Here is a 14,492-nt window from a genome sequence, read left to right as displayed (position 1 = left end):
TTTTTGGCGAGCCCATAAATGCCCGCCGCGACCCTCGGGGCACCCAGGCTTCCTCCCGGAGGCCATTCAGCGTCCTCCGAGGCCCTATATAGAGGGAGGCCCGGGGCCCGGGCCGAGCAGAGGTGCGCACGGGCTCTGGCGGCTGCAAGCCTGGACTCCGAGCGTCGCTCGAACCTCCGGTCGCTGCCACCGGAGGCGTCCGGGGAGGTGAGCCTGGGGGCGGATTGCTCCCCGGGGTGCAGACGTGCGGGGCCGGGGGGCTGCGGCGAGAGGGCGGGAGGAGGAGGAGGAGGAGGAGGATCTGCTTTCTCCGGGGTTTCCCTGACGCCAGCAGCAGCGCCTGGCGCGCGCCCCGCCGTCCACCCCTCCGGGGAGGGGGCAGGGGAGCGGGCCCGCCGCCCGCGAGGCGGCAGCCGGGATTGGAGCGCGGGCGGGCCGCGCGCCCAGCCCGGGCCGTGCGGGCGCAGGAGGCGCGCGCCCGCGCCGGAGCGGGTGCGCGCGCCGGGCCCGCGCCCGCGCCCCCTCCCCGGCCGCTCGCGGTCTCCGCCCACTTCGCGCTGGTGAGTGGAGCCCGAGTCGGCGGCGGGTGGCGGCGCCGGGAGCCTGGAGACCGACCCCGAGCCCCCGCCCCGGAATGTACTGACTCCCCCTTTTCTGCTCTCTTCCCCTTCCCGGCCCCCCCTCCAGCCCCCGTCGGACCCTGCAGGAGGGAGGCGCCCCCAAGTCTCCCCTCCCGCGAGAGGGGCCGCGGGCCGGGCCGGAGCGGCGGCGGCGGCGGCCGCGGGAGCCGAGCCTGCAGCGAGGGACCGGCTGAGGCGCGCGGGAGCGAGGGAGGCGAGGGCTCCGCGGCGCTGTCGCCGCCGCCGCCGCCGCCGCGGAAGAGATGGCGGCGGAGCGGGGAGCCCGGCGACTCCTCAGCGCCTCCTCCTTCTGGCTCTGCTGCCTGTTTCTGCTCGGGCGCCGGGAGCCCGGCGCCGCGGCCGCCAGGAGCGGCTCCCCGCCGCAGTCCCCAGGTGAGCGCGGCCCGAGAGGGGGTGGGGGGTGGCCCGGGCCGAGGGGGCACGGGGCGGGGGGGGGCGGGGGTGCGGCGCTGCGGCTGCGGTGTTTTTGTTTCGGATCCAGGAGGAAACGTGCAGGAACTTCTCGGCTTCAGCTCTGGATGCCGACGAGAAAGCGGGGCTCGGCTGGTGGCGAGTGAAATAGGCACGGGGGGTGGGGGGGCTCGGTTGGGGGGAGGGGCGGCCATGGTGGTGGGTGGGGGGGCGCGTCCGGCAGGGGCTCCGGGTCGAGTTCAGCGCTTTGTACCGGGAGGCAGGTTCACCCCTCGCCTTCTTCCCCTCCCCTCCCCCAGGCTCATCCCACTTGTAAGAGTGGGGCATTCTTGTGCCCACACTAGCACCAGTAGAGGCCACTACACACCTCATTAAATAAACAATCGTAAGGCCAATTCATTAATTTTCAGGGTAGGAAGGGGGAGGAGGCCGGGCTAGGCATTCTCTGGCCAGGGATTTCCTAGCTGAGGTCCCCGGGAAGCGCTGGCGGATCTCGAGGGACTCCGGGCAGGGACTCTGTGCGGGGATTGGAGGCCCGGGTGTGCGGGAGCCACAGGGTGTCAGAGGGGCACCGTTGCCCCCCTCCCGACCAGTGAGGTGAGGACGGGCACATCGCTGAAGGGTTCCAGGTGTTTGCATCTATCCCTATTCCGTTACGAAATGCCTCACCTTTCCTGGGGATTACAACCGTCTTTACAGCTTGCTACCCACTTGTTTCAGCTTTGGATCGAGGTACTCGCAGGCTGTTTTCAAGTGGCAGTGGAGTACATGTTTGTATCTGGTAGCTTCAGAAGCCTTTTTAGTGGCGAGAGGTGGAGAAAGACAGGTGTGCGAGACATTATTATTTTACCTGGTAAGGACTGTGATAAAGAGTTGAGAAGGGGACCCTGGTGACATGCTGCCTAAGTGCCCTGTTGCTTACCCTAAGGTGGATGGTTGGGGCTCTCAGAGTGGGAGCCAGATGTGGCAATTTGTGAACAATTACAACATTGGAAGCCTTATGAGGAGGTTCTTTCTACTCCATCTAATAGGGTGACTTTGAGTTGGAATTGACTTGGTGGCAGAGGTATGATTGAGGGCTGGGAGCACATTCAACCCTGGGAAGGGAAGATTGATATGTAATCTTATAATCTGTTACAATTGTTTGACCAAAGAAGCCTATCATAAGCATTCGAAAGACCAGGCCCAGTGGCTACTTCTAATCACCAAATAATTACTTAGGATTCTCTGGCTCGTGAGAAATAATAGTTAAGACTCACACTGCACTGTAACTTGGCTGCTAAACTTTGCTTTTCTTGCACAGTATGGCTTTTGCCAATGTTAGAGAAAATCTTTGGGCCTAACTTACAAGTGGCTATTGTCTAACCAGATATATAAGCAGCGATTAATGTTTTAGTATCAAATTAGCATCACTCAGGCCCAGCTTTGTACTTACATATTTAGCCTGTGCATGCTTTAGAATCCACATGTAGTTAACTGATCAAGTCTCTCCGTCATTCCCCTGCCCATGGGGATGAGCAAGAGAAAGGTAATTATCTTAGAAGATACGTTTCTTTTTTTTCTGTTTAAGTTTGTGTATTAAATTGGCAGTTTGTTATACCATGTGTTTTAAACGGTAAGTGGAATTTCTCTTTGAAGATTAGTCAGTAATTTTGTAAGTAAATAAGCTGGTAGTAACCTTATTACTTAGGCTAATAGAGTATAAGCAGTCTCTTGAGAATTGGCATTAATATCTGATTATTTCAACATTAATTCAATTAGCATTATTATTTTACACTGATGGGGTAAGGTGCAAAGTATTGAATTGTACTTCTTGTAGCTTATAGTCTGGTGTATGGATAGGAAAGATAGGCTGTTCACTTGCTAAACATATAACCAGTTGTGATACAGAGGAGGAGAATTGGGTTAGAGAAAGTGCATCCTGGAGGAATCCTAGCTAGTCCAGCTGTCCGGGTGTCTCGGAGAAGCAGTGCTTAAGCTGAGCTCTAAGGGTCACTTCGCAGGAGTGGAGGTGCACAGCTAATTGGCAGTAAAGTTGGGTCTGGCACACAGATCTGATGCCCTGTGCTGAAGGCTTTCCGCAGTTTATCCTGGCTCTTTACAAACATGCATGGCATAAGGAGGAGTTGGTCAGTTCTGTCATGAACTACAGAGCGCTCTGGGAATGAAGAACTGAGGAAGCAGCAACTAGAACGAACGGTCATACATCCGCTATCTTTTGTTGGTTTGTGCGTGTAGAATGGTGGGCTGTGACTCCCTTTTGCAGGGAATTACAGTGAGTAGGAGGTGTGTGGTTGTAAGAGGAGGGAAAAGATAAGCATTCTGGACAACGGGCTAAAGGGAGGTCATTTCCCTGCAACGGGAGGGACGACGGACTATGTGAAGACATGAGGAGATGGAGGTGATTAGGAAATGGTCAGCTGGGTAGAGGGTTGGGGCTGAGGAAGACCATTTCCTGCTCTGAGGAAGGATCACTGAGAGGGTATGTAAGACCAAGAGGGGAGATGTTATCCCAGGAAAGCCTGGGAGTGAGTGTCTCCCCTGTTCAGGGCTCAGGGGCTCAGAAGTGAACGGCAGTAGCTGGAATGGGGATGCAGGGAAAAGAAAGGAAATCGTGTTGTTGAGAGCTCAGTTGAAATCTGTATGAATTTGGAAGGTAGACCAAAGCAGCTAGTTCTTTCTTTTTTTAAAAATCATTTCATTGGGGGCTCATACAACTCTTATCACAATCCATACATAACATTAATTGTATAAAGCACATTTGTACATTCATTACCCTCATCATTCTCAAAACATTTGCTCTCCACGTAAGCCTCTGGCATCAGCTCCTCATTTCCTCCCCCCCTCACGCTCCCCCTCCCTCATGAACCCTTGATAATTTATAAATTATTATTTTGTCATATCTTACACTGTCTGATGTTTCCCTTCACCCACTTTTCTGTTGTCCATCCCCCAGGGAGGAGGTTATATGTAGATCCCTGTAATCGGTTCCCCCTTTCTACCTCACCCTCCCTCCACCTTCACCACTCATCACTGGTCCTGAAGGAATCATCCGTCCTAGATTCCCTGTGTTTCCAGTTCCTATCTGATACCAGTGTACATCCTCTGGTCTAGCCAGATTTGTAAGGTAGATTTGGGATGCTGATAGTGGGGGGGGGGCTGTAGAGGAAAGTTGTATATTTCATTGCTACACTGCACCCTGACTAGCACTGTCTCCTCACTGCTACCCTTCCATAAGGGGATGTCCAGTTGCTTGCAGATGGGCTTTGGGTCCCCACTCTGCACTCCCCCTCATTCACAATGATTTGATATTTTGTTCTTTGTTTCCTGATACCTGATCCCTTCAACACCTCGTGATCACACAGGCTGGTGTGTTTCTTCCATGTGGGCTTTGTTGCTTCTGAGTTAGATGGGTGCTTGTTTACCTTCAAGTCTTTAAGACCCCAGACGCCATCTCTTTTGATAACCGGGCACCATCAGCTTTCTTCACCACATTTGCTCATGCACCCATTTGTCTTCAGCGATCATATCAGGGAAGTGAGCACACAATGTTATGCAAATCAGCTATTTCTACATCTTTTCAGCAGTTGTTTTTATACCCCAAGAACAGTTGTAATCCACTGTTGGTTGCTTACGTGTTCCATGGGCACACCCTCCAACTTTTGTTAGGATAATCCAGCATTCATTCATTGGCCAGATTGGAAGGTGATTTGTCCAAAATCGATATGGTCTTGAGGGTAGCCTAAGCACTCCCTGTGGCCGTTTCTCTGCCCCTCCTATTTTTAGAGTTGCTATGAATCAGAATGGACTCAGTGGCAGTGAGTTTGTTTGTTTGGGTTTTTCTCATTTAAGGTAAAGAATCCTTTCCTCAGCATCCTTCATAGATGACTTTATAGTTTCTGCCTATATCTTTTACTTAATAGTAAGTCAAATTTCATTACCTCACAAGGCAGCCAGCTCGTTCCAGTTTTGAATAATTTCTGTTAGAAAACGTTGCTAAATGCAGTCAATTTACTTAGCTGTAATTTTCACCCACTCCCTGACATTTCTCTCTTGTCTTGCCTTTTCTGACATCTCTCTTTCCTGATTATACTTCTCTGATGAAGCCATTTGTCTTCTTCCATCCACTCATTAAATATTAGTACCGAAAGTTTATAGGAACCACAGGTGAGCAGTTCCAATCCATCCCCTGTTTCACGAGAGGAAGATGAGGCTATCCTGCTCCTGTAAATGTTTTCCACTTTGGTAGCCCTCTGAAGGGTGGCCAAGAGTTAGAATAGGCTGAATGGCAGATACCCAGCTTCTCTCTTGGGGTTTACTCTCTCCTTGTTTTCTGTTGCTACCTATAAAATAGTGATTCTCTCCTAGTCCACACTTGCTCATCTGCCTCTGCGTCGCTGTACTGGGTAGCAGTTTACATTACACAAGTTGAAAGGTAAACTCTTCTTGGGTCTTCTCTCCCACTACTTTCCCGGCTCCTTTTCCCAATGATAATCAGCAAATTCCTGCTCTCACATTGGACTTCTTGACTGGTGTTACCTGTCACTTGCTCACCCATGTTGTGGCCTACAAGTCACCCTGCCAGTCAACATTCCCAGATTCCCCTAGCCAATAGTTATGTTTACTTGTTTACTTATTGGCTGTTTCTTGAAAGGAGTCCGGGGCGCTGTTGGGAAAGCACTGGACTGCTAACCGTCAGCCATTGCTCTATAGGACAAAGATGCGGTTCTCTGCTCCGTAAAGATTTACAGCCTCACAATCATACGTGCAGTCTCCAAGTTGTTCCCGACTTGGTGGCTTTTGGCTTGGTTTGGGGTGGGCATTTCTTGAATCCGTATCTTCTCATCTCTGTCCTTACCTCGTCTAGCAAGAATAAGCAGCTGGGTGGGTAAGCCAACCTCTTTTGTCTCCACTGTTCTACTTTCTAGAAATCTGTGCTCTTGCCAGAGCGCGCTTTTACCAATACGTCTGGACCGTGCTGGTTTTCCTACTTGACATGTCTCCCTCATTTCCCACTGCGTGAGTAGTAGAGGCCGAACTTCCTGGCATGGAGCTTGTGAGGCCCATTGTGTTCTCTGCCTCCCCACTCCCCTCCTTCCCAGCCTCATCTCTTGGCACCCCTAATACGTACCTTATGTTCCTCTGCTCCAGATTAGCTGCCGCACCGCATGTCTGCCTGCTTCTGCACATACTGTTCTTTCCTCCTGCTAATGCCATTTCCCACCTTGTCTGCTTCCAAAACTCTTATTTATTCCCTGGATTCTTCTCAGCCGCCCCCTCCCTTGAAGAGAGTGATAGCTATAATTCTCTGTGTGGCTATTTTTCTTCTAGTGGCACTTAGTTTTCTTGTCTCCCTACTCATCTGAACCTCTTAAGGGTTGGGACCTATCTTAAGTACCTTTATATCCACAGGGTTAACGCAGGCCTCCAGCACAATGTAGACCAAGAACAAGTGCTTGCTAAACGAATGTTAAATGGCCTTTGTTTTGCATCTTCAGGGTTGTACAGCACAAATCCGATTCCTTTCTGAGATAGCCCTTCACACCTCTGAGGACAGTGCACCACTCCCCTCCCTTCTGCCTTTTCTGAGCCAATCATCCCTCCTCAGTTCCCTCACCCACTCTTCACATCCATTAATTTGCTGACCTGTGAGTTTAGTTACCCTTCTTTGCATATTATTCTGCAGTCGCACTCCTGAGTAGTTGGGTCTTCTTCGGCTAGATCATGGATCTGACTAAATCACCCGGGGAAACGGGACTGATTGCCTCCTCCACCTTGCTGCTGAGAGAAGGTACAAAAGAGGGCAGAGGTGTTGTTTCCGAGATGATCCCATAGATCAGATGTGATTGATTTTACTAAAGAATGAGAACTCCCAAAGAGCAGTTCTCTTCTGCATACAGGGCCGGGAAAGGGGGCGGCGTAGACTTCACAGCCGCTAACAGCAGTGAAGGACATCCTGTTTGGTAAAGTGCAGCGGCGTTGAAAATCGAGATGGGTTGACCAGTGGCTGCGTCTCTGGGCTCAGGCATAGGAACCATCGTGAGGATGGTGCAGGACTGTGCAGTGTGTCGTTCTGTTGTGCACAGGGTCACTATGAGTTGGAGCCGACTTGATGGCACCTGACAACAACAACAACAACAGACAGGATTCCTGGTGATGTAGTGGTTACGCATTGGGCTGCTAACCGCATGGTGCATAGTTTGATACTACCAGCCTTTCCACAGGAGAAAAAACAGGACTTTGTACTCTCGCAAGGAAGTAGCCTTAGAAATCCACAGGGGGCACTTGTAGGAGTCAGAAACCACTCGATGGCAGTGAGCTTGAACAGTGGCCATTACCGAAGACTCCCTGAGCCCCAGGCTCTGTGTGTGCGGAGCTCGTCCCCTCCCGCCGACCTGGGAAACAGAATGCTCAAAGACGAAATGACTTGCCCAAGATTCTACAGCTCCTCTGTGGAAAAGTTGGCATAGGAGTCTGTGCCTTTCCAACCCCAAGCCCCGTGTTCTTTTGATTGATATTTCTGCTAAATCAGTCGGTCATTGTTTTTTTTTTTTTTGTATTATGGGTTTTAAAATTGTTCCCAATATGTTGCTGTAGTGAAAAATGCTGTGTTGAAAATGTCCCTGCCTGCGGTCCTTCCCCTCTGTATTTTGGATCGGGTAGGATGCTGGGTCACCATGGATGGATTATTGGTAAAAAGATAGCTTTTGTGTGGATGTGTGGGTCTGGGTTCCATTGCTTGAAGCAATGTAGGGAAACCATGAAGACTAAGACCGTTGACCACTAACTACCTAGGTAACCTCTCCAAGTTATTTTCACCTTTAATGACACATTTTAAGCACTTCGAGCCGATATTCTAAAATGTAGACCCTTTAGCTTCTCTGTTTCATTGTTCACTGGAGTCAAGCTAATTGATAGGTAATCTCCAAGGTTCCTTCTACCTCCAAATTCTTAGTAGGCTGATGTCTATAAAACTGAGTTGGTGGATTTATCGTAGCTAAGTAGCCTCAGGTTTATAGTTCTTGGTTTTAATGCCCATCATCCCCATTAATGGATGCAAGAATAACCTTTCGTCATCCCTAAATTGTACTCTGTAACCCATGGGGTTGTGTGAGTTGGAATGGATTTGGTGGCAATTAATAACAAAACTCAAGTTGTGGTGTTCATCTTTTTTTTTTTTCTGGAGTGAAGTAGGATGTGATTGGGAAATCTTTGAAGTTGGTTGTAAAAGGTTGTATGCAATATTATTTTTGTATGTGTGAAAATAGCTCTAGGGCTGAGTTCAAGAAATGTAATTCAGTAGTAAACAGTTGTGAGCTATTTTAAGTTACATCTTCACTTGAAATGTCAGGTGCAGTGCCCTCTGATGGCACAATGGTTAAGTGCTTGGTAGTGAATGGAAAGGTTGGCTGTTTGAACCCACCAGCCACTCCGAGGGAGGCAGTTTGCTTTCGTAAAGATGACAGCCTAGGAAACTGGGGGTCGGGTCATTCTTCTCTGCCCTATTGTGCTCTACACTGAACGGTTACTCTGAGTCAGGATCAGCAACATGTCTTAATCAGAATTGTAAGGGATGTGAGATTAAATTGACCAGGTTAGAGACCTGGCTTAAATCAGCTGGTGCCCTGTTGATTCCTCTGTGCAAACACCAGGGGGAGAGGTGGGGTGGTTGGTAACCAGCATTGAAGCCGTGCAGGTTCGATTTTCCTGACATTAGTGCTTCAGTTCCTCTTGATAAGGAGTTAGCAGCTGGGCAGTCTGACATTCGGACTGCGTGCCTTTGCTTTTCCTCTTCAGTAGACCAACAAAAACCAGTCATTAGCAATACCCTTCTTTAAAATTGTCGGATAGCAGTAAATGTTACATGTGGTTTTCCAGTAAGTCGCGTGGTTCTTCCATAGCCCAAGGTAAACATTAAAGTAATTTTGACTAGTTGAAAGTACACATATTTGAAGGCCATTTGTGCCCAAAGCTGTATTCTGGAGCTACCCAGTCAAATTGGACTTGCTTTCTGTCCTCAGGAAGCCTGTGACCTGCTAGCAGAGGTAGAGCAGATCCAGAGATAATCTGGGCAGGGATTTGTCGGGGGAAGGTGCCAGGACTGCTGCAGGGGGAAGACAGGCCAGAACCCTCTTGAGTTCCTGTTGGTAAGGGCACCCTGCTGCTTTGGGTGCCACACCTTCAGAGTGGCACTGGGCTTCACTGCACTGTTAAGACTAGAAGTCAAAGGATGACTGGGATGTTTGGATAGAGAATGCCCCACTGCCATCGACTCGCTGACTCATTGCGACCGAGGCTAAAGTCTTTATGGGAATAGAAAGCCTTGTCCCTTCCCACCCACCCCAGGAGCGGCTGGTGGGTGTGAACTGCTGACCTTGAGGTTAGCAGCCAACACATAAGCTTATTTGCCACCAGGGTTCCTGGTGTATAGCATAGGAATGCTAGCAATGGAGTCATCAAAACAAAACTCACTGCCATCAAGTTGCTGTTTACTCCTAACAATCCTGAAGGACAAGGTAGGACTGCCCCTGAACGTTTCTGAGACTGCAACACTTCAGGGGAAGAGAAAGTTTCATCTTCCGTGGAGTGGCTGGTGGATTAGAACTGCTGACTTTTCGGATCGCAGCCCAACATGTAACCCCCACAACACCAGGGCTCCTAATACTCCATGTGTCCTGGAAACCTAGCTACTTATCTTAGCAGCTTTTAGTATTTATTATTGCTCAGGAATAGCCAGAAAAACTTAACCGAGAAATTCTGAGGAGTAAACTTTAAAGTAATGCTACGTTGAAACTATGCAGAGTATTTGTGATTTTTCTGCTACAGAGGAAAGCGCACCAAGATATATTCTGTTATAAATAAATGAGGCCTCGTTACAGTAATTGTTGTTAACAGGTGCTGTTAAGTCCACATCTGACTTTCAGTGACCCATGGTGTAAGAGTATAACTGACCCAAGGTGTTTTCTAGACTGTGATCTTTATGGGAGCAGATCACTGTTCTTGCTCCTGTAGATCTGTGAAGTGCGTTCGAACCTCTACCTTTTTGGTTAGCAGCCGAGTGCTTAAACGTTGTTCTACCAAGCCTCCCAATTGAAAGAATCATCCCCAATGAATTCAGGCATAGTAGAACCAGTTGCAAGAGTGTGGCATAATTGAAGTGTAACAACTGAAATGGGAGGACTCGGTTCTTTGTTGTTGTTACCCATGAAAGCTTTTAGGAATTTGAGATGAGATTATTAGTTGTTTTTAAAATTATGCATTGTCTTGCATCCAAAGGCAAAACTTCTGACTGTAACAACCCTTTCATTTTACTACGCTCCCCCACCCCTACACACACACACACACACACACACACACACACACACACACACACACACACACACACACACAACTCAAGCATAATGCTCCTCACTTCCAGAATGTAACTGAGCGCTAGCAAGTATGCGGAATAACTTTTGAAATGCATGCGTTAAAGTGCATTTTCTCTGAATCCCAGATGCCCTTGTTCAGACTCTGTTTACCGCTAATTCCTTCACAGTTCTTAATAAGCACTGTAACCTGATTTTTAGCCCATGTTGTGAAAGTTGCGTGTGAGACTTGAAAGAAGCATACAAGCACAAAGATCTTCCCGTGAACAAGATAATCCTCACAGATTGGGAAATTTTCCTTGGCTTCTTTTAAGGAGTCCTGGTGGCTTAGTGGGTTATGAACTGAGCGCTAACTACAAAGTTAGCAGTTAAACCAGCAGCTGCTCCGAGGGACAGGGGCGAGGCTTTCCACTCCTGTAAAGAGTGCAGTTCAGAATGAAATAGGTGAATCTACCCTGTCTCATAGGGCTGTTTAGAAAAGGAAATGACTCAATAGGAGTGAGTTTGTTGAGTGATACTCTGGCGATACTGTGGTGAGTTCCAGACTGTCAGAGTAAATTGGAGATAGCAGTAAAGGAGTCACGTGCATTTTTTTTTTGGTTTTCCAGTACATGTAAAAGTTATATTTACAGTATATTTACACTCTAACATAGTCCATATTAAGGAGCCTTAGTGGAGCTGTCCCTGGTGGTGGAGTGATGTGTTGGGCTATGATCCTCATGGTTGACAGTTCAAAAACCACCAGCTGCTCCGAGTGAGAAAGGCGGGACTTTCTACTCCTATAAAGTTAGTCTTCCCCACCAGGGTGTAACAGGAAGGGAGCACAACAGAGCAGCCAGGGGAGCAAAGCAACAAAGTTCCTGAGGACTTTGCACTCAGGGGGCAGGGCTTGGCATTGCATCAGACCTGATAGGAAACCATTCATAAGGGTCAGCAGACAGACCTGGAACTATCCATAGACTATGTTTTGTTTTGTTTGTTTTTCTCCCTGCTCCCCCCCCCCCCATGTCTATCTTTATAAGATAGGCAGAATAAACAATCCCAAGGAGAAAACAATGGGACTGAGGTTCAAGGGAGACAGGGGAGAGGAGGTAGTGGGGGAAAGGGAGGAGGGAGCCAACAAACCAGGGGAAAGGGAACAACAAGAGATCTAAAATCGATGGTGAGGAGGGCATAGAATGCCTGATGGGGTTCGATCAAGTGCAGTGTAGCCAAGAGGAAGTACAGAGAGCCTAATGAAAGTTGAAAATGATAGTGGGACAGGAGGAAAGTAAAAGGAAATAGAGGAAAGACCTAGGAAGCAAAAGACACTTAGAGGTATAAACATAGGCATGCACATATGTAAATAATATATAATGATAGAGACATAGGCCTATGTACATATAATTATAGGTTAAATGTTAAGATAGCATATGGACATTGGGCCCCTACTCAAATCCTCCCTTAACGCAAGAACACTTTGTTCTAACAACCTGGCATTCTGTGACGCTCACCTTCCCAACACAATCACTGAAGTTAAAATAGGTGCATAAGCTAATGTGGTGAACAAAGCCAATGGTACCTGGCTATTATAAGAAACAGCATCTGGCCGTCTTAGAGGCTTGAAGATAAACAAGCAGCCAACTAGCAAGGAAGCAACAAAGCCCACATGGAAAAAGCACACCAACACGTGTAATCATGAGGTGTTGATGGGATTAGGTATCAGAAGACCCAAAACAACTAATCATTGTGATGCAAATGAGGGTGGGTGTAGGATGGAGCCCCAAAGCCCATCTGTAGACAGTCAGACATCCCCTCATGGAAGGGTCACAGGAAGGGACAAGCCAGCCAGGGAGCAGCATAGCACTGATGAAACACACAGCAGTCCTCTAGTGCTTTACTGCTTCTTCCCCCCCACCCAACTATCATGACCCCCAGTTCTACCTTACAAATCTGGCTAGACCAGAGCGTGCACACTGGTACAGATAAGAGCTCTCAACACACAGAATCCAGGACAGATCAACCCCTCAGGACCAATAATGAGAGTAGTGATGCCATGAGGGTAGTGGGAAGGTAGGGGGAGAAAGGGGGAACTGATCACAATGATCAACATACAGCCTCTTCTGGCCCCCTCAGGGGACAAACAACAGAAATGTGGGTGAAGGGAGACAGCGGACGGTGTAAAAATATGAAAATTAAAAAATTTATAAATTATCAAGGGTTCCCGAGGATGGGAGGGTGAAGGAAGGAGGGGGAAAAAGAGGAGCTGATATTAAGGGCTCAAGTAGAAAGTGTTTTGGAAATGATGATGGCAACATATGCACAATTATGCTCGATACAATTGATGTATGGATTGTTAGAAGAGCTGTAAGAGCCCCCAATAACATGATTTATTTAAAAATCCCCAAAGTCTCTGAAACCCACAGGGGGTTACTGTGAGACACAGTGGGCACCATGGCAGGGAGTTTGGCTTGAGTTTGAGTGGCACTGAGGAGGCATTGCGCTGCCAATCACAAGATTAGAGGTTCAGCTCACTAGCCCTTTCATAGAAGAAAAAACGAGACCCCTGCTCTTGGTAAAGATGTATAGTCTTGGAAACCGTATGGAGCAGTTCTCCACGGCCTTCTAGGGTCTCTTTGCGTCAGAATTGACTGGAGGACAATGGGTTTTTATGTGGTCGGCTATTAAGTGTGCAATAGCATTATGAAAAAGTTTGAAATGTGAGACTTAACAAAACGTGACAGGAGACACTAGGTGTGTTGGGAGACTTTCTGGATGCAAGGTTGTCACAAACCTTCTATTTGTAAAAAACACGGTACCTGTGAACAACATACAAGTGCACATTAAGTGAGAGGGTGGTGATGGATGGTTCAGTGGTGGAACATTCTCCTTCCGTGTGGGAGACCAGGGTTTGGTTTCCAGTCAGTGGACTTCAAGCACATGCATCTCCCACGAGTCAGTGGAGGAGGCTACTTGTTGCTTTGTTGCTCATCAGGTTTCCTGGGGAGCTTCCAGACTTAGATGGACTAGAAAGAAATTCATTTCTAAGTCTGAAAATTTGTCAGTGAAAACCCCATGGTTCAAAGTGATCCAATTCCCTTTGCATAAGGTCGCCGTGGATTGGGATCAGCTTGACAGCAGCCAACAAACACACACACACACACATGCATATATATATGTGTGTGTATGCATATATTCATATGTATACACACACAAGCATACAAGTGCATGCCTGTGAGGGTAAGTCACAAAGTACTGCCACTAGGGTTCCAGATCTTACATGCATGCATTTATCCCAAGTAAAACAAACATGTTTAAACATGTCTCTGCTATCAATGATGCCTGCAAAGAAGTTCTCTCAGTAATACATTTGTTGTTAGAATGCCTTAAAACAAAAGATAGTTCTGTATATTTTTTAAATTGTAAATTGGGTGAAGGTGGCAGTGCAAATCTGTTTTCCATTCAGACAATACACATTTGTTTCATGTCATTGATTACAGTCCCGACAATGTAACATCACTCATCCCACCCCCTCCTTGTTTCTGTTCTACCTCCCCTCTGAACTCTTCCCGCCTTTTGAACTTTGAGCTTAGGTAAATGCTTCCCTTTTGATCTCAAATGATGGACTCTTCTAAGGAGCGTATACCTCTGTAGTGTGATTGTTCACTTTATAGACTTGCCTGTTATTTGGCTTAAAATTGAGCCGTGGGAATGAGTCCAGGTCCAGGCATGAAGGGTGACTGAAGGCCATAGGGACAGGCGTTTCTCTAGTCTCCATCTGACAGTAAGCCTGAACTTGTTTGATTCAGAGGAGTGTTTCATAGTTTTCTCCCACTCCCATTCCGCCCAGGACCTTCTCCTGGGAGCCTTTCCAGAATTGGTGGTGGCGGTAGCTGGACACCATTGACGTCAGAGTCATCAGAGGCTGAGATTCTCATGGCCTATTAGTTTTTTGGTCTAAGTGTTTACATGTGTCTTCGATTTTCTCCATTGTTCTTTACTTTGGGTAGGGAGAGTCCAGCAGAGTCTCTTTAGATGGTCACTCACTTAAGAACCAGCCACTACTCATCAAGTAGGATAATAGAACAATGTC

The 14,492-nt window shown here is 48.1% G+C and overlaps 1 protein-coding gene across 4 annotated transcripts in view; it reads left to right on the top strand.

The window, feature by feature from the left end:
- The first annotated feature begins 550 nt into the window (after nt 1-550).
- NEO1 (neogenin 1) overlaps nt 551-14,492 on the top strand; it is a 201,943-nt gene continuing 188,001 nt past the window's right edge. For 3 of the 4 annotated variants that reach the window (XM_075535791.1, XM_075535790.1, XM_075535788.1), the window contains exon 1: nt 551-1,013. In XM_075535791.1, the coding sequence (XP_075391906.1) occupies nt 884-1,013 (130 nt within the window). In that variant the 5' untranslated portion in view covers nt 551-883. The remainder of the gene's footprint in view (nt 1,014-14,492) is intronic. The other variant, XM_075535789.1, reaches the window with a different exon arrangement.

This window comes from Tenrec ecaudatus, chromosome 17 (genome assembly GCF_050624435.1).
Source record: "Tenrec ecaudatus isolate mTenEca1 chromosome 17, mTenEca1.hap1, whole genome shotgun sequence".
NCBI classification, from domain to species: Eukaryota; Metazoa; Chordata; class Mammalia; order Afrosoricida; family Tenrecidae; genus Tenrec; species Tenrec ecaudatus.
Note: the sequence above shows the minus strand (reverse complement) of the source record. Positions and strands in the feature narration are given on the sequence as shown.